The sequence below is a fragment of the Panthera onca genome, chromosome E1 (genome assembly GCF_046562875.1).
Source record: "Panthera onca isolate mPanOnc1 chromosome E1, mPanOnc1 haplotype 2, whole genome shotgun sequence".
Classification (NCBI taxonomy): Eukaryota; Metazoa; Chordata; class Mammalia; order Carnivora; family Felidae; genus Panthera; species Panthera onca.
Genome location: NC_138352.1, coordinates 45,229,341 through 45,257,147, shown reverse-complemented (window position 1 = coordinate 45,257,147; position 27,807 = coordinate 45,229,341). Strand labels below are relative to the sequence as shown.

The following is a 27,807-nucleotide window of genomic DNA, read 5'->3' as shown; positions in this document are numbered from 1 at the left end:
ACTGAAACCTGTCATAGGAAAGGAAAGTTTTCCCTACTAAAAGCCAGAAACCAGCACCCTCCTTCAGCACCCTTTCAAAAGTGGGTCCTAAGATCTTTTTGGTCTCCAGGGGCTGGTAAAAATACAGACAGTGACACCATATGGCAGCCATAGATTTGTTAAACTTTATTTCCTCTGAGTCTCTGGGGAGGCAGCAGGGATGTAAGGCGAAGTGGCAGTAGCTGCAGGGGCCTGAGCAGAGCTGGTGCTGGGACGGGCCGGCCTGGGCAGGATGAAGAGGAGATTTAAATATCCAGGATTGAAAGCCAGCTAATGGGTCTCCTTCATCTGTCTTTGGATTTTGTGCAGCATCTCCTGCATCCGCCGCAGCTGGAACAGGCACACGCATCAAAATGGGCCCTTTTAGAGAGTCCTATAGTGTTAACAAACTGCCCCCAAGCTCTAATCCCTTGAGCCAGGGCCATGGAAGCCCAGAGGTGTGATGGAGACCCTGGGTAGAACCATTGAACCACAAGTCCAGGTGGTTTAATGGACCATTAAACCCAGATAGAAATACTGAGGTTTATAGTTAAGCAGGGACTGCCCCCAGGCTGTCAACCCCTACCACCCCACACTGCTCTCACCTCCTCATCTTTCTCTCGGATCAGCCTCTCAGTTTCTGGATCTGTCCCTGGTGGGACAGCAGGGATGGGGAAGTCGGTACCACTCTCTCGAGTCAGTTTGCTGAGGGGAAGGGGAAAGTAGGGTTGGTAAGGCTAGGGGGACCCCAGCACCTGCTTGGATTGAGCCCAGGGTCTGTAGAAGAACAAAGGAAGGGCTTGGTCTCACTCAAGGCTGTGCTTGGGATCCCCACCCTTGCCAGCTCTGTCCTGGCTTCTGGTCATACTTGCGATTCCTCTCTTTCACCACCAGGCGGGTCATGCTCTGGATGCACTGTGCCCGGTAGTTCTCATAATGTGTCTCCCGTGTCACATCCTTCAGGTCCTGCATGTGAGTACGCACCAGCATTGTCCTCAGCTTCACAAAGTCGCAGTGTCCTGGATTTTCCACTGCACAGCAAGGCTAGGGGTCAACCAGGAGCACTGGGAGAGCCACTGAGGGCAAGGAGATACCCAGGTCACCAGCTCAATGCTTTACCTTCCACGATGCCCCAGGGGTAGAGACGACCCCGAACTCGCCGCCCTCTGGCCTCTACCACAGTGTTGCTGCCAATTACAGCAAATGGGATACTTTCCTGGAAGAAGTTAAGGGTGCCTGGTCAATACTCCCTATTCTCACCTGTTCTTTTTCACCTATATCTTTATCTTTTCTGCTTCACTCTAGAAAACCAGCGTGCTCTCCCACCCCTTATATATAGAATTCCACTTCCCTCTTCTGCCCAGAAGAAACAAGATGGAAAGGGATGCCCTCACGTAGCCCCACCTTTAGGGCTTGGTCCTGTAATTTGAAGTCTTCATCCTCATCAGAGTCACAGTCCGGGAACTGATAGACCTTGATTCCAAAGCGCTCAATCTCCTCTCGGATCTGGCAAACACATGAGGGCCCACAGTTCTGGGGACCCCATCCTTTCCAGAAGCCCAGTTGCTACCCTCCCCCCACCGGCTTCCCTCACTTTGCGTTTCTTGCGCTCCACTTCAGGAGGGGTCAGTGTGTCCGCCTTAGCCAAGATAGGCACGATGTTGACCCGCTGATGCAGGGCCTTCATGAATTCAACATCCAATGGCCGGAGCCTGGGAGATAGGAATCTGTGACCACCTGCTAGTGGCAGCCCTGCCCTGGTGCTCCCAGCCTGTTCCCTTGGCAGCACCTGGTAGTGTTGGGAGCCTCAGGCTCAGACCATACCCGTGGCCGAAGGGTGAGATGAAGTACAGGCAGCAGTGCACCCTGTTGTCTTGAATGTTCTTGCGGTTCAGGCCACTCTCATCTCGGAAATACTGCTCAAACTGCTGATCGATGTATTCTGCCACAGGCTTCCAGCTGGAGCAGGGACAGACAAGCAGAGAAACTGTAGGAGTGGGGGCTGCCTCGTGAGCTTTGGGACTACAGAGTAGCCCACATCCTGAGCAGTGTTTTCAAGACTCTGTTATCCCCTGGCTTGCTTTACTACATCTTCAGGGAGGTCCCTGGGTGGGACAGGGGTGCATCTGACATGTCCCAATAGAAAATCAGACTAAGCACACAGGCAAAGTTCAATAAATGCTAGTTTGATGAGAGGAAAAAAGCCTAGGTGACCAAACAAACCAATAAGAATAAGGTGCCTGCAGGTGAACACCAATTGGAAGCCAGGACAGCCCTCAGTCAGGTTCACAGTCCAGCCTCAGAACCTTTATTTATGTGGTTCTACTCTAAACCCACCCTTCCATGAAGGCTCCTTCCAGTGTACATCTATGTACACTATTCTCCCCTTCTCTCCACCACACTGTAAATATATATGTATACATATACACACTTGGCCTTCTGACTCGTCTCTGTGTCTGCCACTACACTGTCTGACCTATTTACTAACTTAAGTTGATTGACACGTATGTTAGAGAACTGCTGCCCCCCCTTCCCATCCCCACTGCCACTAGACCATAAGCCTCTCAGTGACAAGGATGATTCATACTTGTTCTGTATCCCTTAAAATGCCCAGCACTGGTTGGACACCTAGTATATGCTCAATAAACTCCTACTTGTTGACTAAAGTATATGTGGAGGTGCACTGTATACTGTGAAGTGCCAAGCAAATGAAATGATTATTCTTGTGGAAGGAAAGGAAAGGTACGTAGGTTGATTGAAGGAGAGGGTGATACTTGCTACAGTAGGAACCAGGTGCTGGTTTGGGTACAGTTTCATGGCAAGCCCAGTGTACTGAGGCATATACCGAGAGTAAAAAGGGTAATGATGACACGGAGGCCACCTCGATCCATCAGGAATATTTACATCAGGAGACCATGTACCATGTGCCAGCACAGCGCTGTGGCAAGAATATAAGAAAAAATGGCCCTCCCCTCAAGACTAAGACACTGAAGCTGAAGATGAACCAGTGTGCCGAGCTGAAAATCACATGTTTTAATGATAAAGCATGTGCTGAGGATTCAGAGTACAGAAAGGTCTGTAAGAGTCTGATGAGTCTGTGAGGCAATTACCCAGGGTCAGCTTTCTGGGAGTGCAAACTGTGCAATCAACACCAGGTCCCGATCTCAGAAGGGCCTATGCTTGGTTTGCTTCTCTGCTGTGGCTGTCTTGAAATTCTTAATCATTCTAACCAAGGGGCCCTGCATTTACATTTTGCACTGGTGCTGCAATTATAATGGGTATAATGTAAACAACCCTTTACTTTAGGGTTTTTTTTTATGTTTATTTGTTTTGAGAGAGAGAGAGAGAGCATGCACGTGAGCAGGGAAGGAGCAGAGAGAGAGAAAGGGAGAGAGAGAATCCCGAGCAGGTTCAACACTGTCAGCCCAGAGACCAACACAGGGCTCCATCTCATGAACCGTGAGATCATGACCTGAGCTGAAACCAAGAGTTGGACACTTAACCGACTGAGCCACCTGGACACCCTACTTTAGTTGCTAATACACATTCACATGCATCATTCTGGGTGATTTTCAGATCAACTGGATAAGATGGTAAGGGCCAGTATGTTTCAACTGAAGAAACAGGAATGCAGTCATTTGCTGAAGACCACGCAGTTACTATATGCTGACCCAAGATCTGAACTCTTGGGCTAGCCATCTTAACACTGCCTGCCTAACTTCTTCATCAAGGACACCACCTTTTCTCCTGTCTTTATCATTCATCCTCCTTCTCATCTACTCACTTAGGTCTGACCATTATCTAAGCATCCCTCCAGTTTCTGAAAAAATAAAGCCAAGGATGATGGGGTATGTGGCAAAGCCACCTCTTCTTCTGGAAGGTAGCCTAGAGGACGCCTGGAATTTAAACAAAGTTCAACCTATTTTTTTACCCTTTGCCTCCTCTTTCTCCTCCTCACCACTCCCTCAGTGCACTCTCATCCCTTTAATAAACTTGTTTGTGGCACCTAAAATGTTGTTGGTGAAAGAAAAGGAAGGAGGGGAGGTGGTGTTTATTGAGCCCCTACTAGATGTCTGGCCCTGTGCTACATGTTTCCACATGTGTTTGCTTTTTTTGAGGCTCTTCTTTCTTATCTTGTGTCTTCACCCCCATTACAGAAAGTACATTAGGTCAGAGTCAGAAAGTTCATTAAAGATCATCTATTCCCAGATAAAGAAGATGTGATACACACACACACACACACACACACACACACACACACACACAATGGAGTATTATTCAGCAATCAAAAAGAGTGAAATCTTGCCATTTGCAAGATGCTAAGTATTATGCTAAGTGAAATTAGTCAGAGAAAGACAAATATCATATGACTTCACTCGTATGTGGAATTTAAGATACAAAACAGACGAACATAAAGGAAGGGAAGCAAAAATAATATAAAAACAAGGAGGGGGTCAAAACATAAGAGACTCTTAAATACAGAGAACAAACTGAGGGTTGCTAGAGGGGTTGTGGGTGGGGGGGATGGGTTAAATGGGCAAGGGGCATTAAGGAAGACACTTGTTGGGATGAGCACTGGGTGTTATACATAGGGGATGAATCACTGGAATCTACTCCAGAAATCATAATTGCACTATATGCTAACTAAGTTGGATGTAAATTAAAAATAAATAAATAAATAGGAAAAAATAAACAAAAAAAGATCTTCTATTCCCACTCTTTTCCTCTCACTTCAGCTGCCCTGTAAAGGGTGGTGGCATGCTCAAAGGCCATAAACTCCTGACAATTGTGGCTATGTCTGTGCTTATGTGTGCATCCGTGGATGTATGTGTGTGTGTAATGGGAAGGGGGCAGCTGGGGCTGTGCGTGGTCAGACATACCACTCTGTGTTGTTGACTGCATCCCCAAAACCCGGCGTGTCCACAATGGTGAGCCGTAGCCTCACACCCTTCTCTTCTATGTCCACTGCATGTTTAGTGATCTCCACAGTTTGCATGATCCGCTCTGCAGAAAAGGGAAACTGAGACCAGGGCAAGGGCAAGGACCTGCCCAGTCAGGACAAAGCGCCCACCCCAATCAGCTTTGCTGCCCAGAATGCCTCATCCACACTGCCCCCCTTCCCACCCCAGGCCGCCTGGGGGCCTGTTCTCTGGGAACCAGCAAGGAGCACATTTCCCAACACAGGAAATGCCGGTGGCTGTTGGCTCTGGCCCCAGCCTCTTCTCTGCTCCCGGCTCTTTTCTTGGATTCCTGGAATCCTTTGGGGGTCAGAGACTCACTCAGAGAGCAGGATTCTGGTCCCTGCCTGGCTTCAGCACCCAAATCTTTAGGGAGCTGGCTGGTGGGCTGCCAGGCTAGATAGGCCTATGGAGAGATGCCATCAAGGCCCTCTAGGAAGCCATGGTTTCCTGCATGCTGGGGAAGGCCCCAGCCCCCAGGCTGTGGCATGAGTTTGATTTCCCAGGTCAAGTCTGCATGCCAGTCTCCATGCCCCTCTCCTTGCTTTACCTTCAGCACTGAGGAGTTTCCGGTCCCGGTACAGATCAGTGAGGAAGAGGCTATTGATAAGAGTGGATTTCCCCAGTCCAGACTCTCCTGACAAGCAAGAGAGGACAGAAGATAAGATCTATAGCCAAAAGGCAACCCCACCAGAACAAGGTGTGTAGAGAGCTGCTTTTTCATCAAATTGGGAAGAGACCAACTGAACCATAGCGTTTTAGAGCCAGAAGGAAGCAGAGAAAACAGCTTGTGTAGCCTTCTTATTTGAATGAGGCTCAGTGAGGATAAGAGGTTGCCCAAGGTCACACAGAACAAGGCAAATACTAGAAAATTGTTGGTCAGGTGTTCTTTGTACCATTTCAACCCCCCTCCCCCCAACACACACATACACACTTTTGGCCACCCATGGCTCCTGGCTACTTTGCAAAACTGCATGGCTGCTGGCTGCTTTTTCCTCCTTACCCATACCTCCTCCCCAAATACATACCAGCCCCACCTGAAACACCCCCTGCCTAGCCCAGTCCTTCCCCAGCTCTACCTGCCACCATGAGGGTAAAGTCAAAGCCTTTCTTCACAGACTTTCGGTGAACTTGATTGGGGAGGGTCGCAAAGCCCACATACTCCTTGTCATCCTAATGGACAGGAAGGCAGAGTGTGTCAGAGTGAGAGGCAGGAGGGGTCCCAGGACCCAACACCTTCTCCTTCCCTCCTAGGTCTTGGCCCCAGCCCCAGAGGAATGGTGTCAAACTCCCTTGAGGCCCCATCTGGGGCCACCAGCAGGGCTCCTGCCCCTGCTGATAGTCAGTTTCCAATGCACGTGGGGGCCAACACTGCAGAACTGGTGCTGACACTAGACAGGAGAGGCCCCAGCTCAACATGCATGCATGCATATGTGCACACCTATACACACACATGCACATACATGCACAGACACTCGGTATCTCTCTGCTCCCTCCCTGGGTCTTCCAGCACCAGCCCACTGAAAGGCAAAGACAGAGCTGGAGGCTCTACCTCAGAGGAGTCATAGGGATCAAGCTTGCCCCATGGGCTGCGGGGTCGGGCTGAGGGGCTGAGAGGGGCTGAGGCAGAGAAGTACTGCTGGCTGTCAGAGGGCTGGGGCCACGAGGGGCCTTTGAACTCCAGGTCATCCTGGTAGAGGTCCGGGGCCTGGGGCTTTGGCTCCAGAACTTGGGGCCTGGACACCCAGGTCTTGGCCTCTGGTTGGTGGCAGCTCTCGCTTCCTGGGAAATCCTTCACGAACTTGTTCAGTTCTGCATCATCCGTGTCCTCCAGGAAGCGCTTGATCTGGGGGTTGGAGGGGAGGTGGTGGGAGGATGGGGGGAGTGGGTAGGTGGCATGAAGGGAAGAATGAAGGAGGAAGTCCAGAGAAGGTGAGAGGGAGAGAGAGGAAAGCGATTGTGGTTAGAAGGGAAAAGAAACTGCACTAGCAGCTAAGCCAGAGGAAGTGCTCACCATTCCTCCCTCACCTGCTCATGTGCCTCCCCAGCCGAGATGCCAGGAAAGACCCTGGAGTCCTGGAGCAGCCCTAGGCAGCCCCCAGTTGTTGCAGGCAGCAACTGTTCTTGGGATCAGAGAAGCTCCAGTCCTGATGTTCCCTCTTGACAGGGTGCCTGCTGCCCTGCCCTTCCTGGGGGGTCTGGCCAAGCCAGAGGCCAGAGAATGCCCTAAAGGCCAGGAAGTCAGACTGAATAAGGGGGAGCAACAGAGGCATTAGAACTGAGACGAGGATGTGGGCTCAGGATTCAAGGACAGTGCAGAGAGTCAGTCAGAACGGGACAGGGGCAGGAGGGAAGTAGGGAGGGGAGAAGGGACCTGCCAGCCCCAGGTAAATCAAGAGCCAGCAGGGGGCCCTGTGCCTCCTGTCACTGCAGGTCAGTGAGCTCTGGGAGGGAGATGCAGACTCTACTGGGGGTGCTCACTCTCCAGGGCTCACTGCCCGGAGCTCAGTACAGTTGATCTGACACCTCTGTCCCTTATTCCAGACACCGTGCCACACCAGAGCCTGAGGGTAGGCCCCAGGAGACTAGGGCAAACCCGCCAGTGGATGCTGAGTGCAGGGTAGAAGGGAGCTGGAAGGGACCCAGTGAGGGAGGATGGGAGGACAGTAGGCTGCTGAAAGCCCCTACCTGTGAGGGACACATAGGAGACAGCACCCATCGGTTGTCTTTTGCCCCCTCTGCCTGGAGTAAGATTCAGCCAGCCACACAGGAGGGGATCTGGCCCCAATGGTGAACCACAGTGGGGTGGACAAACAATGACTGGCTCTGTGTAGAGACCTGTTCCACCCCATCTCCCAACCTGGAAGAGAGGCCACTTCCCCCCACTCCTGCCACCAACTCTAGACCCTAAAACTTCCTCTCTCCTTTGGGGGCCAGTCCCCTTTGTGGAGTGCCTGGCAGTGCTGGGCTCAGCTCTGCCTCACAATACCCACATGCCACCTCCAGACAATGGACAAGGGCTGGCTTCAGAGGCTGACTCACTCCCTGGGGATTGGCCAAGCCAGTGGGGGCTATCCCGGACCACTGTGGAGACCCGGCCAGGGTGGAGGGAGAGAAGATGGCCACAGTCTTCTGCAGGTCCCCTTTTTACAAAGGGAAGAATTGAAGGAGGCAGACATACACATTGCCAGGTTTATGCTAGAGGGAAGTGATTTAGAGGCTACAGGGAAAAGTCCCCTAAGAACTACTTCTAGGCTGTTACCTCTCAAGTCCCCACACCTGCTTATAGCCATCATCTCCAAGGCTTGCCTGGACAGAGGGGAGGAAAGAGGCCCTTTAGACTGAAACTGGAACCAGCATGTGGGGGCTTAGTGACCAAAAGAGGGTGTCCTGAAACAAGCCTGACCTAACAGGCTTTTCTCAGCAAAAGTATTTATGGGATCCCATGGAGCAACTGTACATCTCAGTTTGTTTGTTGTTGCAGCATAATGATTAATTGTGCCCCTTTTCACTCTCAAAAGTGTCCCAGCTTGGACAATTAATTATATGCAACAGAGAAGAGATGGGACTGAGGAGGGTGGGGTCCCACAGGTCCTGTTTTCCGGCAGCTAGAGTCTGGGGAATTCCAGGAAATCCCGCCTCTCTGCATGACCCCACAGTGACCCAGCAGTTGGTCAGGGTGGAAGAAAGAAGACTGTGTTCCACCTGGTTTCCCCAGGAGCACTGAGCAGAGGGGCAGCAGTTAAAAAAGAAAGGAAGGCCCTGATTGGGACCCCTACCATCCAGTCTTCCAAAAGTCACCAGGAACCCAGCATCATTCTCCCTGCCAGTCCTGGCTACTTGTCAGCAGGAAGCGGCCCACAGAGGCCCTAGACAAGGCGTCAGGCACTAGGCTCCTCCTCACCTGCTGCCTGTCCTTCCCCACCCCCAGCTCCCAGGGTAGCACCTTACCCCAGCTTCAGTCCTGTCCTCAGGGACAGAACTACCTTGCCATCCCAGTGAATGGTCCATGTCCCTCCCACACTTCAGATACCCTGTCGGCAAGCTCTAGGTCTAATTTTATCGCCCAGGAAAAGTTGCTCACACACGGAAACAACCTGGTCTCAATGCTCTTGTAATCCAGCTTCCTGGCTTGCTCCTTTCCCTTTCTCTTTGGCCCCCCTCCCCCCTCCCTGTCTCTGTCAAGGGCCAAAACAGCTTGTGGAATGTCGTTCCCCACCCCATCCTCCTCCCTTTCCCTTGGCTCCCACCCTCCAAGGACAGCTCGGCTGCAGCAGGATCACTCTGTCTCTCTGCAGTCCCCTCCAACTCTGATTGGCTGTCTCATGACGCCTGCCCGCTGCCTACCCCGGTGGGCACAGCACCAGCCTCCCGAGTCTGTCTGCAGCACAGGCTCTTGATCCACCTGGCCTCTCCTGTTAACCCCCAAGGGCACCGAGGCCTGCCAGAGGGTCATGAGCTGTCCCCAAGGTGACCTGGCCCATCAGTACACGGGGACAGCCACCCAGGAGACTCCACTGTCAAAGGACTCCAATCTCTTTCACCTTAACTTTAAGCAGTGCTGAAGTAGGGTGGGATGTCCTATAATCCCCTAGAAATATGTTCTCATGAGAACAGCCCTGCTTTTCTTCCCAAACGTCCCTTTGTGTTTTCCAGCAGAGAACCCCAGTCTCTTCAGACATCTGCCCCTAGATTTCCCTGCAGAGTCCCAGCCACAAAAGGACTCCTCCCACCCTAGGATACCTGACCTCTGACTCATGGGGACCCATATCACTTCCATCACCCCACTGCTTCTAGAGAGTCAATGGAAGAGCTGCTAGCACTCATTCTCTGAGAGACCAAAGGGAGGCTGGCATCCCAGAGGCTTCAGAGTTGCCAATTAGGTGGGAGACAAACTGAAGGGCTTGGCTGGAAGGGTGCAGATGGAGCACCTGACTGGGAATCAGGAGTCCAGTGTTTCTGGTTTGTCCAGAAACCTTTGTGATTTTGAATATTGCCTTAATTTCAGGCCTCTAATGTCCAGTTGTGAATGGCCCTTCCTTGCCTCCCAGGAAGGCTGGGGAGAGATAACTCAAGCTGTTTTGAAGCTGAGGAGAGACAGTGTACATCTCAAGTCACAGGACTGTTATTAATGTTGGCCTATCATTCTTTTCCCATGCAAACTAAAACCCCCTGGGGAGGTTTCCAGGGGAGGCTGGGGAGCTCTCCCCACTGTACCCACTGACCTCCATAGTGGCTGGGACACTGATCTCCTTTCACAGAGAGACCTCTTATAGAGAAGTCTGGCTTGACATGAATCAGTCAGCCTAAGAACTCGGCCTAAGAGGCCTAAAGCTGAGGACTGTGGTGATGGTGGGGATGTCTTTTAATTAGAGGGTGGCTTCAGCCAAGTTGAAAGCACCAAGACCTCAGCTGAACTGAACTTAGTGTGTGGCAGAAAAGCCCCTCTTGGTCCCTGCTGGGCTTGGCAATGGGGACAGTCAGTTCTCCCCAGGCTTCTATCACTGGAACAATCAGTGTGATGGTACCCATGTGGAGGGAAGTGGGGCAGGGATAAAGACCAGTACCACTTGGCCTCTCCCAGGAACCCCCTCTGGGGAAGGTCACAGAGTCACCAAGACTTCCTAGCCAAAGCTTGGGCCTCAGCCTGGACACAGCTTGAAAGACAAAAGCCCAAAAGGTTGGCCTTTCCAGACCTGGAAGCTTCTGATTCCATGGGGCCCAGGGAGTTCCCTTCTGGAGGCTGCCCACAGCCAACATCCTGCCCCACAGGCTGGTCATGGATCTCCTCCTATTGTAAACAGCCTGTGCCTCCTAATGCAGTGGGCAAATGTTGGGGGGCCTCCAACCTGGGAGGAGAGGCTGGCATGGGGCCCGGAGGCATTGACACCCAGCATAATGTGTTTGTGGCAGGCTCTGGCAAGGATGGCAGAAGAGCTGGCACCCTTACAGTCAGACATCAAAACTTCCTACCTGGGGGTATCCAGGAGGCTGACTGGGGTTAGTATCTCTCCTTCCAGTACAGGCAGGTGGCAGGAATGAGTTCCCCCACCCCCACCACTGCAGAGGGACCTCGTTTGGGGTAGTGTAGGATGCAGCAGGAGGAAGCTTCCCCATGGGTCCTGTCTCAGAGGCAGTGATGTATAGATGATCCCGAGGGTAGGATGGTAGGCTAGGCTTCCCTCTCTCAGGGGTCCCTGGGCAGAGGGCGCTGTGGGAAGAGCCAGGAGATGCCCTTTGCCAGGCTGCGGGAAGGAGGGCCCAAGCGTCTCACCATCCCTCTCCGGGAGGCAGGCAGTGTTTGTAGGCCTCCTCTGTGTGTTTTCCCAAGGAAGTTGGTGCTGCCCCTGAGCCCAGGGTAGGTGGCTGAGGAGGGGTCATCCAGGTAACAGCTGACTCAGGAAAGGGCGGGGGACCCTCACCTCCGCGTGTCGCTGACGCGCCTTCCCCAGCCTAACACGCGCGTCTCTGCCGGCGGGCCCCCCCACCTCCCGTCAGCACCGACCCACTCCCCGGTCCCAAAACGCGGACAGCACCCCAGCCCTCGGGGGCCGCTCCGCCGTTGCTCGGATCAGAGCGAGAAACTTGGAAGCGGCGACGCAACGCCGTCCACCACCAGCAGCCAGAGACAGCGCCTCCCGCCCGGCACAGCCGGGGCTGCTGCGCCGCTGGTCCCCACGGAGCCGCTGGGAGCAGCGGGCCCTGCGCGCCCCGGCCCTGCCCCGCGCCCGCGCGCCTTACCATGGCTGCAGCCCGGGCCGGGCCAGCTCCGCAGGGACAGCGTCCGAGCGACCCGCGGCCGGAGCTGCGAGCCGACCTCGAGGGACCGCCGGCCCCCGCCCGCAGCCCAGAGTGCGGACCGGCCGGGGGCGGGGCCGGGGGCGGGGCGAGTCGGCCCTGGGGCGGGGCCTGCCCTCTGAGGCGCGGGCGCCTGCAAAGCTGAAGGCGGCCGCGGGCGGCTGGCTGCGGGGAGAGGCGGGCCTTGCAGCCCGCGACCCCCCCGGATGAGCAGAGGCGCTCAGGACAGCGCAGCACTGCTCACCTGGCTCTTCCTTACTCAGCCCCTAAGAGTAGCCTCTTCAGGCAGCACATCACCGTGGGGGCTTGAGCAAATCCCCCAAGAAAAGGGAAAGGCCAACCTAGCATCCCCAGGAGAGGTCTTTCGAAGGAGAGGGGTTTGCCCCACGAGTCGGGAGAGACTCCATTAGTTACCGAAGGTTTTCAGGAAATGAACCCAACTGATGTCCAAGTTAACTGATTGTCCCTACCCCCTCTACACCTCCTAAGGTAGAATGTCAGACTTTCTCTACCTTTACCCAAGCTATGAAGAAGAGACAAAATGTTCCCTTCCTGCAGGACCCTAGATTAAAGATTAAAGAGGATTTGCTGCATAAATTATCCAGGGATCATCTGCTGGAAAGGTGGAAGGGAAGAGGCTGAGTGGCCTTTATGGGGCAGTAGAGTCTTGTCTGGGGCTGAGGGAAATGGGAAGTGGCAGCCCAGGTGTGAGCCAGTCTATGCTGGGCAAGCAGGTGAGATGCTGTGGGGACAGATGCCTCAGCAGCTTTAGAAGCATTAGAGGCTCAGAAGGGTCAGCAGCAGCAAGGAAGAAGTAGATGCTTAGAGGGTGGGGGTTGGTGAGGATTTTCCGAGCTAATACAGGGCTGAGCTGGTCAGGCTTCTGTGAAAGTTTCCAGAAGCATGCCTCTTCCTGACTCCCACAAACTCTCCTCCAGGGCAGGCTGATTTGCCTGAATACACTTTGAATAAAACAGGTGCACAGACATGGCCCTCTCTATTGGTAGAACACCCAGAAGCCTGCCTATTCTATTTCAGTCTGATCTGTGACCAGTGGTCATGGTTGGGATCAAGTTAGAACTTAGCAGAGGGATGGAGGGGGGCCTAGGTATACAGATGAGAACACGTTCAGAAAACATGGGATGGCTATTGGAGACGTTATTAGATATTTGGCACTGGTGGACTGAAGGACGGAAGGAGTGCCATTGCTTAAAGAAATCAGGGGCATTCACGGGCTAGCAAGTTGAGGAGGAAACTTCCTAGCTGGGTGACCTTGGGCAACTCACTTTACCTCGCTGGACTTCAGTTCCCACACCAGAAAATGAGGGGATTAAACTAGGATACCGCCAGCGCTTGGCTCAGATAAGAGGGAGCCTCTGAATGTATAGAGAGTTTCCTGGAAAAGGCCTGGGGTAGATGAAGAGATCTGAAGCTGTACTCAGGAAAACAAAGACATGAAAGAGTTTCTTTAGAGAGAAACCAATGGCTATTGGAAGGCTACAGAAGTAGCAGCAGCTGCTGCCGTCAGACCTGAACATCAAACTCACTACACAAAGCCCCACTGTTGGGAACTAGCTATAGGCCACTAACACTCACGTATGCACTCATAAGACTACTTCTTGAGTGCTTCCACTGGCATTCTGCATGGCCTGGGCTGGGAGTGCTGGGCCGAGGGGAGAAAACCTATGTCAAGGAAGACAGGCCGCATCACAAACAAACCCTTGTTTTCCGCAAGTGTACTTCCCTCCTCCCCCCAGTCCTGGTTGTAGTCCAAGTGGAGACACAGACACGTCTCAGAAGGCAGCCCAGCTAGCTCATCCTCAGCTGTGGCTGGAATCCCAACTCTGCTCTGGCACCAGCTGCCCGGGCCCCCAGCAAGTCCTGTGTGTCCTGAGGCATGTTGGTGCCAGCTTGTTTTGAGGGAAGTGAGCCCCAAAGAGAGGCCTGGGACTGTGGAACTCATCTCTACACCAAGACTCTTAGGGTCTTGATGCTCACCAGTGTCTTTGTAATCACTACATCAGCTGCCCAACATGAGGCATGTTGGATGAAGTAAAAGCTAAAGACAGACTTTGAGCCATTCCATCTACATAAATCTCGCATACTAACTCTGAAGCACTGTGAGTTTCTGAGAGAACTTGGCCTTGGCTTAGGACCCCATACCAGCTTTGGCAATTAGCTCACTGCCTGAATATCCCTTCTCCTTCATGGGCCTCTTTTTCCCCCACTGAGAGAGAACTGGACTCCCCCCAACTCCAGCTCTTGTGTTCTGTGATGGTGCAGGTAGCATCTGACACCTGGTCAGAAGCAGGGCCAAAATATAGCTGCCCTTGTATGAGTCACTGACCATTGAGTGCTCCTCCCCATCTCCAGTTAGCATGTGGACTGGCCAACCTTGCCTCAGGTACCCCTCAGTCCTTAGAGTCTGACTCTTCCTTGAAATTCAACATCACACCAGGAATTGATATCCTTGACTAGAGTACAATTTCCCATGCACTGCTGGAGTGGGGATTTCAAGCCAAGGGTCTGGGGAATGAACACTTTGTTTGGCACAAGGGATGACTCTTCTGGGAAACTCAGATCAGCACACACCTCCAGTCTGCTATCAGGAGGTCCCTCTGCTTAGGTCAGGCTAGCATGGTCTATGTGGAAAAATTCCTGGCCCCCTCCATTGGATCTTTCCTGCCTACCCATGGGTGAAGGTTGTGTGGCACCAAACTAAATAAGGTTGCTGTACTTGGGCAAAGTCAAGGTCCAGGTTCAAAAGCCAAGAATAAAGAGTGATTATCACAGGAAATCAGGATTTCGGATCTGCATGACTAGCAAAGGCCACTTTTGCCTCTCAGTAGCAGAGTTTTCTTAAGTGGCACAAGAACTAATTGTATCTCCCTTCCCCCAGAGGTGATGAGTCACTGATGATATAGTCAGAGAGCTCTGGTAGGGGCAAAGAACTATTACCGGGTTGTGTCTTTCAAGGAAACCTTAGCCAGCCTGTCCAGAAAGTTCTGTGCAAAGGCAAGAAACCAAAATACCCTCAACCTCACTCCCACCCCTAATGTTCCCCAGTGTCTCATGATGCTGGATCAGGCATGAAATGTGGGTGGTAATGTCAGGGAGCACTGTTTCCTGGCACCTGTTGTCTAGCGGTGGTAAGAGGCAGTTCTGGAGCCAGTAGAGTGCCAGAGGCCTGCCAGAGGGCCTTTCCAACACCTTCTCTGCAGTAGGGCAGGGCACAGGAGCTGAGAGATGGAAGAGACTTACATATGCATTGGTGTGTGACCCCCTTCAAGAGCCCCCACCCTACATCCCATCTTCTTAAAAGTTTCCCACGACTAAAAACTGACTCTACTGCCATTCAATCTTTGGGCAGTGTGTTATCAAAGGTCTTCATTACCTGGAGTTGAAACCTGTGTGTACCTGGACTTTACCCTCCAAGTGCCTCCATGCTAGAAGCTTTGCTAACTCATTTCACTGGACTTTGTTTTGTTCTTTGATGTCCACACTCTTTCAAGTGACCCATCTATAGACTTTTCTCTTCCAAACTAACCATAAGCCCCTCAAGGACAGCGAGTATGACCTCTATTCACTTCAATTCAGTGAACATGTGATATAATGTCCTCCTGAATGACCAGGACTCTGCCCCCAGGAGGTGTCTGATCAATATGAATTGACTGAAAGGATTCATTGATTAGTTTTCCACTCTGATTTTGGAACACAGACAAGCCTTGAGGCTCTGGGCCTCACTGACCCTTCCATAACTTGCCCTTCATTCTGGCTGCTTGCCAGCTCATACTTCATCTCCCAGCCTTGTAATTTCCATGCAAAGACACAAATGTTACCCTCACTAAAACCTTTCCCTTCATATTTTGTGATATCTGAAGGTGCTGCTGAAATATTGATAAGTTACTTTCCAGGAAGATGTGGCTATGGAAGAAGGGTTTCTACACCACATATGAATCCCTGGGGCAGGGTGCTCCCTAAAATGCTCTCAGTCTTGAGGAGCCAGCTCTGCAAAATGGGGAGCAAAAGTTCACTTCATAAGGTTGCTGTGAAGATTCACTAAGGTAACACACTTAGAATGGTGCAGGCACTAAAATGAGTGGTAGCTACTATCTCAGCTAATAAAATTATCAACACCATATCAGCAACTATCACTGTGACAATTTCAAATGCTTTCTCTACAAACAATTAGGAATGTGCATGTGTAATAGTGTAGAGGGATGGGAAAAGAGCCCTTGACTAAAGTGACATTGGAATGACCATGCTGCCACCAACTGTAGAGTCAGCTTCTCCAGCTGAACCCCACGCCATCTCTAGAAAACTAGTCTTGGTTTCAGACTTACTGAGCTGAATTCCCAAAAACAGCCATCATAGAGACTCTTGGAGCTAAATGACTTTGCCTATGGTGGGTGTGCCAAGGAAATGACTTTGGCCCTGCCCTCCCACCTTCAGCGTCAGAGCCTGAGCTTCTCTCAGGAGCTGCCTCACATTCTGTCCCCTTCCTTCAAGCGCGCACTTGGCCCCCAAGGTGCAGCTGTCTCTGGCCTCTCCCCTCATGGCAGCTGGGCCAAAGGCAGCTGAGCAGAAGAGGGTAAAGGGACATGGTCATTTCATCACTCAGGATAGCCTTCCTCTGGCTGAGCAGCTGTCAGGGTGGCTTCTGTGTTAGAGATTTTCTTCCTCGCCCAAGTATGCTTCCTTGCTCTCTGAGGCCAAGCTCTCTAATCTATCCAGGCCTGCTATTTCTCCTCTTACTTGAAAACCCCACCATTTCAAACACCACCAAACTTCTCTGATAGAAAGATAGAATGTTGGAGATGGGTTCCAAGCAGGGAACCAAGTAACTTCTGGAAATACACCAGAAAGTCTAAAATAAATGTGGCAGGTTCTTCCCTATGTGGTATCATTCTGAGAAGAACAAAAAACTAAAGGATTCTGGCCTCAGTTCTACCATCGACCACAAGGGAGGGGCATAGGATTTTCCTGCCCCCATTTTATAGTCAGAGGGAGCAATCTGCTCAGATCTCACAGTGAAGGCAGGACATCACCCCCCTGCCCTGTGCTTCCAGTGGCTCTTGCTGAGGCATAATACACTTTAGCCTGTCCTACGGTCACCATTTGTCCTAGTTTGCCCAGGACTGGTGGGGGTCCCAGGACACAGGATGCTAAAACCAGGAACATCCCAGGCAAATCCTGAGTTGGGTCAACCTAGCCTGTCCCCGGAATAGCAATGTGGGTCAGAGGTTACCAGCCTCCCATCCAGCTCTGGACTTTGCTGCCCATCGTAGCTGAAAATGAACAAGGTGCCATCTGACACGAAAAGAAGCTGGGTATCAAGGGTCAGGCTGCTATGAAAAGCCTCCCAAGGTGTCCTGCCCCATTTTTAGCAGCTCTGCTCCATTCTTTCAGTTCTCTCTCCTCTCAACTATAAGCCTTAGTACAAAGCAAGAGAAAATAAGGGGAGCGGGAAAGATGGTTCTAAGGTTCCTTTCAGACAGCCCATATCCTGGGATTCTGTTAACATTCCCATGAATGCAGAGACTCCCTGTGTTCATCCTGGACTCTGGATTTTTCTCTGTCGAGGAAGTCTGAGCAAAACTTCCCTGAGACTCAACAGCCAACAGGAGGCTGGTCATACCATCCCCCAGGGGCCAAATGACAGGTCACTCTAAAGACACTGAAGTTTTCCTTAGGTATCACTGAGATGGCCTCCCCTGTTTCCTGGCCTATTTTCCAGAGTTGGTTTCTTGCATAATTGATAGAGATAGAAGGGAGTAAACCACCTTGTCTGCTGACAGCCTGAGAAGTCATTTGCAAGGGCAAGTAGGTTAGGTGCTTTGAGGACAAGGTTCTTAGGGCCAAGGCAGCTCCATCCATCGGAGCATTGAAGCCCCTCCCATCAAGAGCTGCTTTATTCCAAGGAATTCCCCAGGACCGTGTGGGAAGACAGCCCCAGCTGACACCATAGGGCACCCTCAAGACCTTCCTGTTGAGCTTCTGCTAGTCTTGATACAAAAAAACAAAATCATTAGGAATGATTCCCTCATTCCAGCATAACCTTCTCTGGGGAGATTCCAGCCCCTAAATTACCAATCCAAGGATGAGAAGCATCTGTAACCCCTGCTCCTTAGACAAAAGGGCCTTGAGGAGCCACTTGGGAGGAGACTGACACTTAAGAGAGAGAGAGAGAGATGGTTGAATCAGGCTCCATCCTCAACTATGGACCCAGAAGGGCCTGTGAAGGTTCAACAACAAACATGCTGCTGTTCACAAGCCAGGAGCTGTGGCTGGCCACCAGAGAATTCCTGCCAGGAATGGAATCTGGTCAACCATTCCCAGATCGGAGGAACTAGAGGCCTTGGACACTAGCACCATCGTCTCTAATGTGGGAAGGTCTGTTGGCCATTCAGCCTGGAGGACAGGCTGGGGAAAGCCTAGCACTCTCATGGTTTGTGAGGAGTCCCTGGCCCACCTCCATGACACCGCACTTCCAAAGAGCCAGAGAACACCAGCAGGCCCAGCTGGTCTCTCCCCAGCTTCTTTTCCCAGCTTCTGGGGAGCAGCTCTGCCGCCGAACAGGGCTGGAGAGCTGCAATTATCCAGACAGGATAAGAGCTATTTTGGGAAGGAGCCGTTCTGCTGCCAAGGCTTTTGACTTTCTAAACTAAAACAAGATGCACAAAGAAAGGGGGTGAGGATGGGGGAGAAAAGGGAAGAACTTTCTCAGTCAAAACCGTCATATCCAGAATGAGGGAAAACACTAACCCCTTCCCAAAAGTAAGAGACTAGCTACTAAGATATCTCTAGCTTTGAGAAGGAGAGTGTAACCTGACCACCACCACCCCCCCACACACACACATCCCCTAATGACTCCCTCTCTCCTAAGTTCCTCCAAGAGCACATATTCTGTCTGTTGCGTTTATTTGGACATTTGAGCACAAACTATTTCATATGGTTGTTTAAATGTTTCCTGTCCATGTCTTATCTCCCCAACCAGATGGTAAGTTTCTCATGGCCAAAGAATGTGTGTGCTCTGAGGCTTCAATGCTCTCTCCAGTAGTGCCTAGCACTCTGCTAGGCATCTGAATGAAGTTGTTTATGAAAGGAAGGGAGAGAGGGAGGAAGGAAGGAAGAGCAAAAGGAAAGAGGGAGAGAAGGATTTACTGTCTCTCATGGAGGTGATCTCTAAATGTAGTTGTTCCCACCCACAGTTGAGCTCAGGGCATGGGGCTGAATAAGAAGCCATGGCAGAGGGAGTGGCAGCCACATTTTTGGCACCTCCCCTTCAGCTGTTCCATCATCTGAGCTCAGGCTGTCCTGCTCCACCTCCTTTATTTGTTTTCTATCTGTAATTAACTGTCCATCCTGGGCTAACCTATGGATGGGACCCATTAAAAGCCATGCTAGGCTCTAGGTAAGGGAGAGATAGGGTGAAGAGAAAGAATGGAGGCAGGAAGAGCTCAGACTATCTTATCAAACATGGGCCAAGAAGAACTAAAGTAGTTATAGGAATAACGCACTCTGAAATCAGGACATTCTTTGCCAAATTCAGGACACAGGGCTGCTGAGAGCAGAGTTTACCTTGTGCCTTTCCAAGTTGAGGACTCAAATAGTGTGTAACCCAGAAAAGTGTTCCCTTTCTGGATTGCCCTAGGCTGAAGAGGAGAGAGCCAAGTGGGGGCTGATCCAATGTATGGTTTCCCAGACAGCTTTTAGATCACCTTTGTGCAAATCTCCTTCTGGGGAGATGCAGCTCCCCCCCCCCCCCCGCCACCAAGTGCACAGCATGGCAAGTAGAACACAGGCTAGATTTCAGCCCCCACTTGCCCTCTCTGCTAGGTACCCTTGTGCAGTGAACAACTTGCCCAACCATAGGGAGAGTTCTGTCTGTCTCCCTCCATTCCCGCTTCCATGAGAGGTTAAGAGAGGGACTTCGATAAGGGGGAGCATGGGAAGACTGAAAGTAACTTCCCAGGGGTGTTCTTACCTCCTCATCTGTCATAATGGAGAAGTAGAAGTCAGGCATTCCCAAGGGACAGCAAATGGAATTCAGAGAGTACCAACAGGAAGGGAAAAAGAGAATTTTACTAAAGATCTCCAGTGGACTTTGGCATAACCTGGCCCAACATCCTTTCTAGTGAAAGTGGCCCAAATAGCAACAGCTAGGAAATTTACAGCAGTAAATACTGAGGACTCACTGTTACCAGGCACCTTGCTAAGTGCTGTACATGTAGTAGCTTGGTTAGTCCTCTTATAAACCCTAGAGGTAGCCATTGTTCCCACTGACAGTTGGGGCAACTAACAATTGGAAAAATAAAATAACTTAACCAAGGTCACAGTGAAAAAATACTAGACACAGGACTCAAACCTAATACTATAACTCCAGAGTCCACACTACTAAACCTCAGCTTTATAGAGCTTTGCTCTCTCTGAGGGGCAGGGACGCCTTTCTCTGCTCTTTGCTACCAATTACTTTGATAGCTCATGCGGTTGGGACTGGATTGCATTCACAGGACTCTCTCCTCCCTAGGGACTTCCTCATCCAGAGCCCTGGCCTCCCTCATGCTCACAGGAATAAAGCATATCTTGGGCCACAACATTCAAGGCAGGAACTCTTTGTTACTCATATTCACTATATGAGGGTTGGTCCCCTCTCTCTCCACCAGAGAGGTCAAGAGTACAAAGGGGGGGGAGGGTGTCACGAGGCCCTGGGGATACTTAAGGATTCTAGAGTTGGCTACAGGACCCACTGATGGCCTCAAGACAGAGGCCTGGACATCCCTGGAGATTGTGTCTGGGAAGCAGCCAATAAATACCTCCCAAGTCGGGGCAAGGGGGCTTGAGGAGAGTTCTGACACAAGACCCAAGAGGAGACCCATCAACCTACATTAGGGCGGGGTAAACCCTGAGTAAGACTGTGAAACGGGTAGTTTGTCTTGGTGACTTTTTTTTTGGGGGGGGGGGGGAAGGAGGGGGTTAAAAATCACATGAGAGTTAAGACTAGCTAAACTGAAAGGCATAGGCTTAAATTGTTCTCCATTTCAGAAATGACTACTTCCCATTGAAAGGAGGCTCTTGAAAATGAAAAAGGTTCCAAGTCCCAAAGGAATGACTCTAATAGTGGAATTATAGTCAACCCTCTAGTATGTGTGGTGCTAATAGACCTAGCTCTGTAGATACATAGCGGTCATCCTTCCACCTGTCCTCCTGCCTCCCAAACCCTGACAACGGACCCACAGGAGGGAAAAGCACAGACCTTTTAGCCACCAGATGACACGATTATACATTTCCTCAGACACATCTGAAAGTAACAGAAATTGTTGCTCTTTTTTACTGTGGGATGTATACCTCTCTCCCCACTACTTAACATTTCCCTTTTAGGCTCTACATTTCTCCATCCAAAGGTGCCCTCAGCCCTTGATCCTCTCCAAGAAGCCCCTGAAGTCTAGGACTAAATCCTGCCCCACCCTTTTCTCCACCCTCTGTGCCACTGTTAATGCCTTTCCCCTCTTGGAAGTCTAGGTCCTAGCGTATCTGTGCTTCACCTTCTCCACTTTGTTGTCAGAATATTTACCTGAGAACCTTATTTTCTTTACTAGCCCTAACCAGCCCTAGTCCCAACTCAGTTCTTTATCTCCATTCTTGGGAAGCGCTTCCTACCCTGAAAACCACTCTCTATTACCTTCCATTGAAAGGTTAAGCAGCTTTGCCTGGAAGAATCAATGCCTGATGCCTGCCCAAGCATCGTCATTGATGTCATTAGCTTGGAGCTCAAAAAAGCTGGCAAGGAAGGAAAGGGGCAGGCCCAGAATGAAGAAGGGGACTGACTTTCCTACCCACCCCAATGTCCCACCTCACTAAATTGGGGCTGCACCTGGGCAGTCTGCTTCTTCACATACCCAAGAAGAAAGCACTAAACCTTTGAGTGGGTTGTTTGGAGGTCTGCTTGAGGGCTTGTGGCATTTCCCTCAATGGTGCCTGGTTTGGAGACTCCTTTGGTGGTGATAGTGGTGGTGGTGTTGCTGATGGTGGTGGTGATGGACTTGCCTTCTCTCTCTGGAACATCATTTCCTCACAGAAAGGACTTGAGTCCATTTCAAAAAAGGACAATAAAGGGTCTGGGGGAAGAGGGGACTTAGACTCAAAATCAGGTGTTGTCGGCCGGCTTTGGGATGTTTCAGCTTCAGGATTGAGTAAGGCCCACCATGAACAGTCAGGTCCATACCTAGGTAAGGACCGAGGGGGTAAGGGCCGAGGGGTCAGTTCCAGTTCTGCATGGACCGAGGGCTTTGGGGAGGGTTCTGGATACCTGAGTGCAGGTACTGGGGACATGCAGACACTTTCTGAGGGTCTTTGGGTGTGCTGCTTATAGCTGGGCTCTGGAGTGACAAACATAGATTTGTCGGGGTTCTCAGACACTGCTCGAGATGTCACACGGGGAGCTGAGTATAACTGTTCCGCTGAGGAGATGGTGACCCTGCGGCTGACCTCGCCATCTCCTCTAGTTGAGGACCTCAGGTTGGACTCTACTTCTGACGATATTAAGTTCTTTGGGGAGGTCTTGGTGTCAGTGTAGACAGACTGCTTAGGGATAGTCTCAGGATCTGAACGCCTAGAAACTCGGTGTCCACCACTCAAATCCTTTAGGATAGAGAGTCTGACGGATGATTCCAAGTTCATATTCCTATGCAAAGTCTTGGGTTCTGTGTAAATTGGGCTGGGATGACTCATTTCACACTCTTGGCCAGGGATCTTTCTTTGGGCTGTCCGAGAGTCTGCATTGACTCGGCCACTGCTATGTTCTGGGCTAGAGGGTCTTCTTGGAGATCTGATCTCAGTAGCAGTCAAACCCTTTTGGATGGGTTCAGTTTGGACTGCTTCATCCTTTGGGTAAACCAAAGTCCTACGGGGAACTCTGACCCCTTGTGGGTACTGGACCTTGGAGGGTGGGTCTTCTTGCAAGATTTGTAAGTTATCCTTCTGGTCTACAAAACTCAACCGGCGAGAGGATTTGGCATCAGGGGTTAATGAGTAGCGATTACTGATGTCACGCCCTGGCTTGCTCTCACCCCCTCTTCGTGCTGATTCCTCTCTGGATGGGCTAACATTCCGTTGCGTCTGGACAGCATGGGAAGCTGATGTTTGAGTTTGCTGGATCTTTCGATGAATAGAGGGATGGCGGTATGATTCTGATTTTGATCGGGCCTCACTTCCTCGAGGGATGGGTGTTCCACTGGGCCCTGACTGGGGGGAGATAGAACGTGGATAGTCTGATGCTGAATGGAAAGAGGGGAGATGCCCAGCTTCTGATCTTCGATGGGGCAAAGGACTTAGGGGGGCTGCAGCGGTTCGTGAGCTCGAGGCAATAATATATCCTTGTCCCCGCTGAGGGGTTGTGTTAGTAACCTCAGACCCTTTCTGTGCTGAAACTGCTACCTTGGACCCAGTTTTATTTGTCTTGACCATCCGATAGACTGAGCTCCTCTGGGTAGATTCCATATTTTACTGGCTGGCTTGTATTGAGGATCCTAATGAAGTCTGAATGTTTACCCTTGGTTTTAAAAGCTGCTGCTCTTGTACCCACAAAAGTGGCTGTTATTCTAAGAGTGTCTCATATAGTCCCCTTAGCTACCTACCTGGTGATGTCATAAAGGAAGGAGCTTCCTACTAAACATCCTAGCATACTGCCACAGTTCTTCAGAGAATCTCAAGCAGTAACTGCAAGGAAACTGCGACTTGTCTTTGGAGTTGACACCACCAGATCTTTGGTCAAGTCAGGGAAGGCTCCAGACTCTCCGTTACTCTCCACAGATTCTAGGAATTCCCAGACTCATCTAGAGAAGGAATCAGTCTGAATATCCTGCTAAGGCAAGGCTACTCAACTCAATCACTCTGTGTTAGTACCAATTTTAATAAGATGCAAGTACAAAGTTGTCCCCAATTTAGTTGTATAGAAGTAAAGAAATAGAGCTCCATACTTTTCCAGGTATCAGAAGTGGTTTGGTTGACCCTGGGGTAAAAATCCAGATTTCTCAAATCATAAAGTCTCACATTCTTGGCCTAGGAGTGAGTATAGGATTGTAGGAAAGATTTGGAATTAGTCATTGGTTTCAATCGTAAATGACTGTGCACCTTAGACAAGTTATTTGACTTGTCTGAGCCTTGGTTTCTTCATCTGGAAACCAACATCTGGTAGGTAAGTGTCACTCAAAAAATGTGAGTGTCTTTTCTCACAATCCTCTCCCTCAGTTCTCCTAATTAGCTGGACTTTGGTTCTTTCTTGATTTGAAAAGTGCCTTTGAATCTTGGATACCATTTGGGATGAGAGACACTGTCATCTTTCTTTCCCTTTCACATGCTATTCTCTACCATATCCACATTCCACTATTGACTCTGAAGGGTCTTCATGGTTACAGGACAGTCAGATTCATTGTTTCTGGATCTTTAAAATCAGCTTTGATTAAAGACAAAGTTGAAACAAAAACCAACATGTTCTTAGGTAACAGGAATCTCAATAGGCCAAGAAACCTTGAGCTACTGACATGTCTTTAGAATATAAAACATTTGGCTAACCATTATATCTTGTTTTACAGAAAAGGATAAAAGTAGAATACAAGTCAGATATCTTGAAGACACTAAGGGTAAGCCAGGTTGAAATGAAGATGGTTCCTGTTTATACTTATTTGATATCTTGTTATAAAATTGAGACTGGCTGACTTAAAAAAGCTTTCCTAGGAGATTCTCCTTTCAATGCGGTGACTTGTTGATTTATAACCTTTAACCACGATGCTATAATGCTTATTTGTTTGTCTGGGAAGATTATATTTCTCTTTATAAATTTATTGAGTGAGTTTTAATTTCTCCATCAACATGTAACGTTAAGTCTGCTATCACTATTTTGTTCTTATTAAAATCATCTCAGTACTGGTTTGAATAATTGTTTATATTCTCTTAATATTGGGGAAAATATTTTTTTCAGTGTTCAATTTCAGTACAAGTAAACACAAAAGGGTGATTCTTGCAAAAATGGGCAAAACAAAAAACAGAATCTTGATATTTTCCTCATCATGAATAATCTAACTTGTATTAATCCATGCTTGAGTTACAAGTGGGTTCTTTCAGGGTAATCACACTCTCACTTCTCCTGCTCTTCCTACTGGTAGGGGTATGATGAAGATAAAATGTGATGAGATGTAAAAGCTATATTAAACTGTTTTATTTTGAATGGAAAGCATACAGCAAAGGACAGGATTGCCAGGAATTGCCACTTGGTTGATGGGATTTGTGGTAGCCAGTCTCCAAGATGGCCCCCAGTGATTCTCATCTGCTAGTATTCATGCCTTTGTGTAGGCCTCTCTCATTCTGAATCAGGGCTTGCCCTCTGTGACCAACAGTTTATAGCAGAAATGATGGTTTAGGACTTCTGAAGCTGATCATAATAGCACTGCACCTTTTGCCTTGGTGTAGGCAAAATCTCTTGGATTGCTCACTCTGGGGAAAACCAGTTGCCATGTGGTGAGGAAACTCAATGGGAGACCCAGGTGGAAAGAAACTGAGGTCCCTAGTCAATAGCCAAGACAAAATTGCCAGTCATATGAGTGAGTCAACTAGTAAATGCATTAAACTGCAACGTCAGGAGAAACCCTGCGCCACAACTGCCCACCTGAGTCACTTCCAAATTCCTGATATATAAAAACTGTTAAAGATAAATGGTTATTGCTATTTTAAGTCACTAAGTTTTGGAGGTAATTTCTTATGAAGTAATAGATTATGTAAATCAATTTCTCTAGTGTCAACTGTCATTAAACAAGCACAGAGACCAATATATAAACCAGAATAACAACCCACTAATATACTTTGAGAAACACACTATTGAACTGATTGGAAGCCAGGTCATTCTTTCCCTATAGACACACCAACTTCAAGAGGAAGAAAAGTTGCTTGGTGAACATGAAACTGGATCAAGAAGTCAGTATGATATTCCACAAGAGGGCAATACCTGTCATAGAGCACTAGGCATACCTAGTGCACTCCCCATCCACTCATCCATACAGCTTTAGCTGAGCATCCATCCCCATGTCTGGCACCTAAAACTTCCTTTTCTTATGCTTTACACTAACCATTCCTTTCTATTAAGCAGTTTTCCTTCAAATGAGTTCTAATAAAATTGACTAAGTTTATAGTTACTTAACTATGACATTATAGTTCTGCCTCCCACTGATTTAAGTATTCCTAAACCTTCTATTCTCCAAACAGAAAACAGCTAAAAGAATTATGAAAAGTTGAAAGGACTATTTTACTACTTTAATAAGCATCTTTCCAGATATCTATGCATTTATCAAATGTAGACATTTATGTATAAATTTTCATGGGGTCATATTATACCTACTAGCATGAGTCCATAATATGTCCTGGACACCTTTCTACTTAGTCCACTTATGCTTTTCCATAATTAAAAAAATTATTGTGGTAAAACACACATAACATTTACCATCTTAACTATTCTGAAGTGTACAGTTCAGTGGTATTAAATACATTTACATTGTTATGCAACCATCATCACCATCCATCCCCATAACTCTTCTCATCTTGTAAATTTACTGTTCTAGCCATTTTTAAATGCACAATGCATTGGCATTAAGTACATTAACAATGTTGTGCAGTCATCACCACTCACTATCCATTTCAAGAACTTTCTCAGCATCCCAAATAAAAACTCCATACCTATTAAACAGTAACTCCCAATGCCCCCTTACCCCAGCCTTGACAACCACTATACTTTCTGTCCTTATGATTTGGACTACTGTAAGTAACTCATGTAAGTGGAATCATACATTATTTTCTTTTTGTGATTGGCTTCTTTCACTTAGCATAATGTCCTCAAGGTTCATCTATGTTGTAGCATATTGCAGAATTTCTTTCCCTTTTTTAAAGTTCAACAATATTCCATCATATTTACCACAGTTTGTTTATCCCTTCATCTATTTATGGACACTGATGTTTCCACATTTGAGCTATAATGCTGCTATGAACATTGGTGCAGAACTATCTGTTGGAGACTCTACTCACAAGTGGAATATATTGCTGGGTCATATGATAAATCTATTTTTAATTTGTTGAGGAACCACCATACTGCTTTCCATAATGACTGTGCCATCTTACATTCACACCAACAGTGCACAGAGGTTCTAATTTAAAAACATTCTTGCCAACACTTGTTTTGTATTTTTCGTAGTAACCATCTTAAAGAATGTGAGGTGGTATTGCATGGTAGTTTTGATTTGCATTTCCCTAATAATTAGTCATGTTGAACATCTTTTCATGTGCTTATTTTGACCATTCATATAACTTCTTTGGAAAAATGTCTATTCAAGTCCTGTGCCCAATCTTGAATTGTTTTTTGTTGTTGAAGTTAGGAGTTCTCTGTATATTCTGGCTATTAATCCCTTATCAGATATATGATTTGCAAGTTATTTCTCTCATTCTAGGGGTTTGCTTTTTTACTCTGTGGATAGTGAAGTTTTAAATTTTCATGAAGTTCAATATATCTATTTTTTTTATTTTGTTGCCTGTACCTTTGATGTCATGTCCAAGAAATCATTGCCAAATCCAATACTGTTAAGCTTTTGTCCTATGTTTTCTTCTAAGAGTTTTATTGTTTTTGGCCTTAGATTTAGGTATTTGATCAATTTTGAATTAATTTTTGTATACGGTGTTAGATATATGTGAGGTAAGAATTTCACTCTTTTGCATGTGGATATCCAGTTTTCCCAGCACCATTTGTTGAAGAGACTGTCCTTTCCCCATGGTCTTGGCATCCTTGTCAGAAATCATTTGAACACATTTGCAAAGTTTTATGTCTAGGCTCTCTATTCTATTCCATGGATCTATATGTCTATATGCCAATACCACATTATGTTGGTTAGTGTAGCTTTGTAAGTTTTGAAATCAGGAAGTGTGAGCCCTTCAATTCTGTTGTTCTTTTGAAAAATTGCTTTGGTTATTTGGAGATTTCATATGAATTTTAGGATGG

At 48.8% G+C, this 27,807-nt stretch overlaps 1 protein-coding gene and 1 long non-coding RNA gene across 6 annotated transcripts in view; one reads left to right on the top strand and one right to left on the bottom strand.

Moving 5' to 3' along the window:
• Positions 1–141: 141 nt before the first annotated feature.
• On the bottom strand, positions 142–23,360 carry SEPTIN4 (septin 4). 5 transcript variants are annotated; one of them, XM_078437361.2, is made up of 14 exons: positions 21,674–23,360; positions 21,031–21,075; positions 19,762–19,769; positions 6,529–6,822; positions 6,056–6,149; positions 5,527–5,613; positions 4,899–5,022; positions 1,843–1,977; positions 1,613–1,730; positions 1,423–1,524; positions 1,138–1,234; positions 887–1,049; positions 624–723; positions 142–369 (listed from the first exon to the last, which is right to left on the bottom strand). In XM_078437361.2, exons 1-14 carry the CDS (start codon positions 23,271–23,273, stop codon positions 310–312), a joined length of 3,027 nt encoding a protein of 1,008 aa, XP_078293487.2. In that variant the 5' UTR covers positions 23,274–23,360; the 3' UTR covers positions 142–309. The 5 variants fall into 5 exon arrangements, with proteins under 5 accessions (XP_078293487.2, XP_060502537.1, XP_060502539.1 ...); XM_060646554.2 differs by lacking the exons at positions 19,762–19,769; positions 21,031–21,075; positions 21,674–23,360 and adding an exon at positions 11,718–11,936; XM_060646556.2 differs by lacking the exons at positions 6,529–6,822; positions 19,762–19,769; positions 21,031–21,075; positions 21,674–23,360 and adding exons at positions 6,440–6,496; positions 11,718–11,936.
• Positions 23,361–23,441: 81 nt separating this feature from the next.
• LOC132687926 (uncharacterized) overlaps positions 23,442–27,807 on the top strand; it is a 29,242-nt gene continuing 24,876 nt past the window's right edge. Inside the window, exons 1-2 of the long non-coding RNA XR_009614342.3 lie at positions 23,442–23,642; positions 24,368–24,415. This is a non-coding gene — a long non-coding RNA (uncharacterized LOC132687926). The remainder of the gene's footprint in view (positions 23,643–24,367; positions 24,416–27,807) is intronic.

Bases quoted from the DNA above. Each gene is read 5' to 3' on its own strand.
- SEPTIN4 (XM_078437361.2), bottom strand. From the start codon at position 23,273: ATGGAATCTACCCAGAGGAGCTCAGTCTATCGGATGGTCAAGACAAAT. The intron at 1,978-4,898 runs GTATGTCTGACC...TCCCTGCTCCAG, and splicing joins GCAGTCAACAACACAGAGTG to CTGGAAGCCTGTGGCAGAAT. The intron at 724-886 runs GTATGACCAGAA...CCTTCCCCTCAG, and splicing joins GTGAAAGAGAGGAATCGCAA to CAAACTGACTCGAGAGAGTG.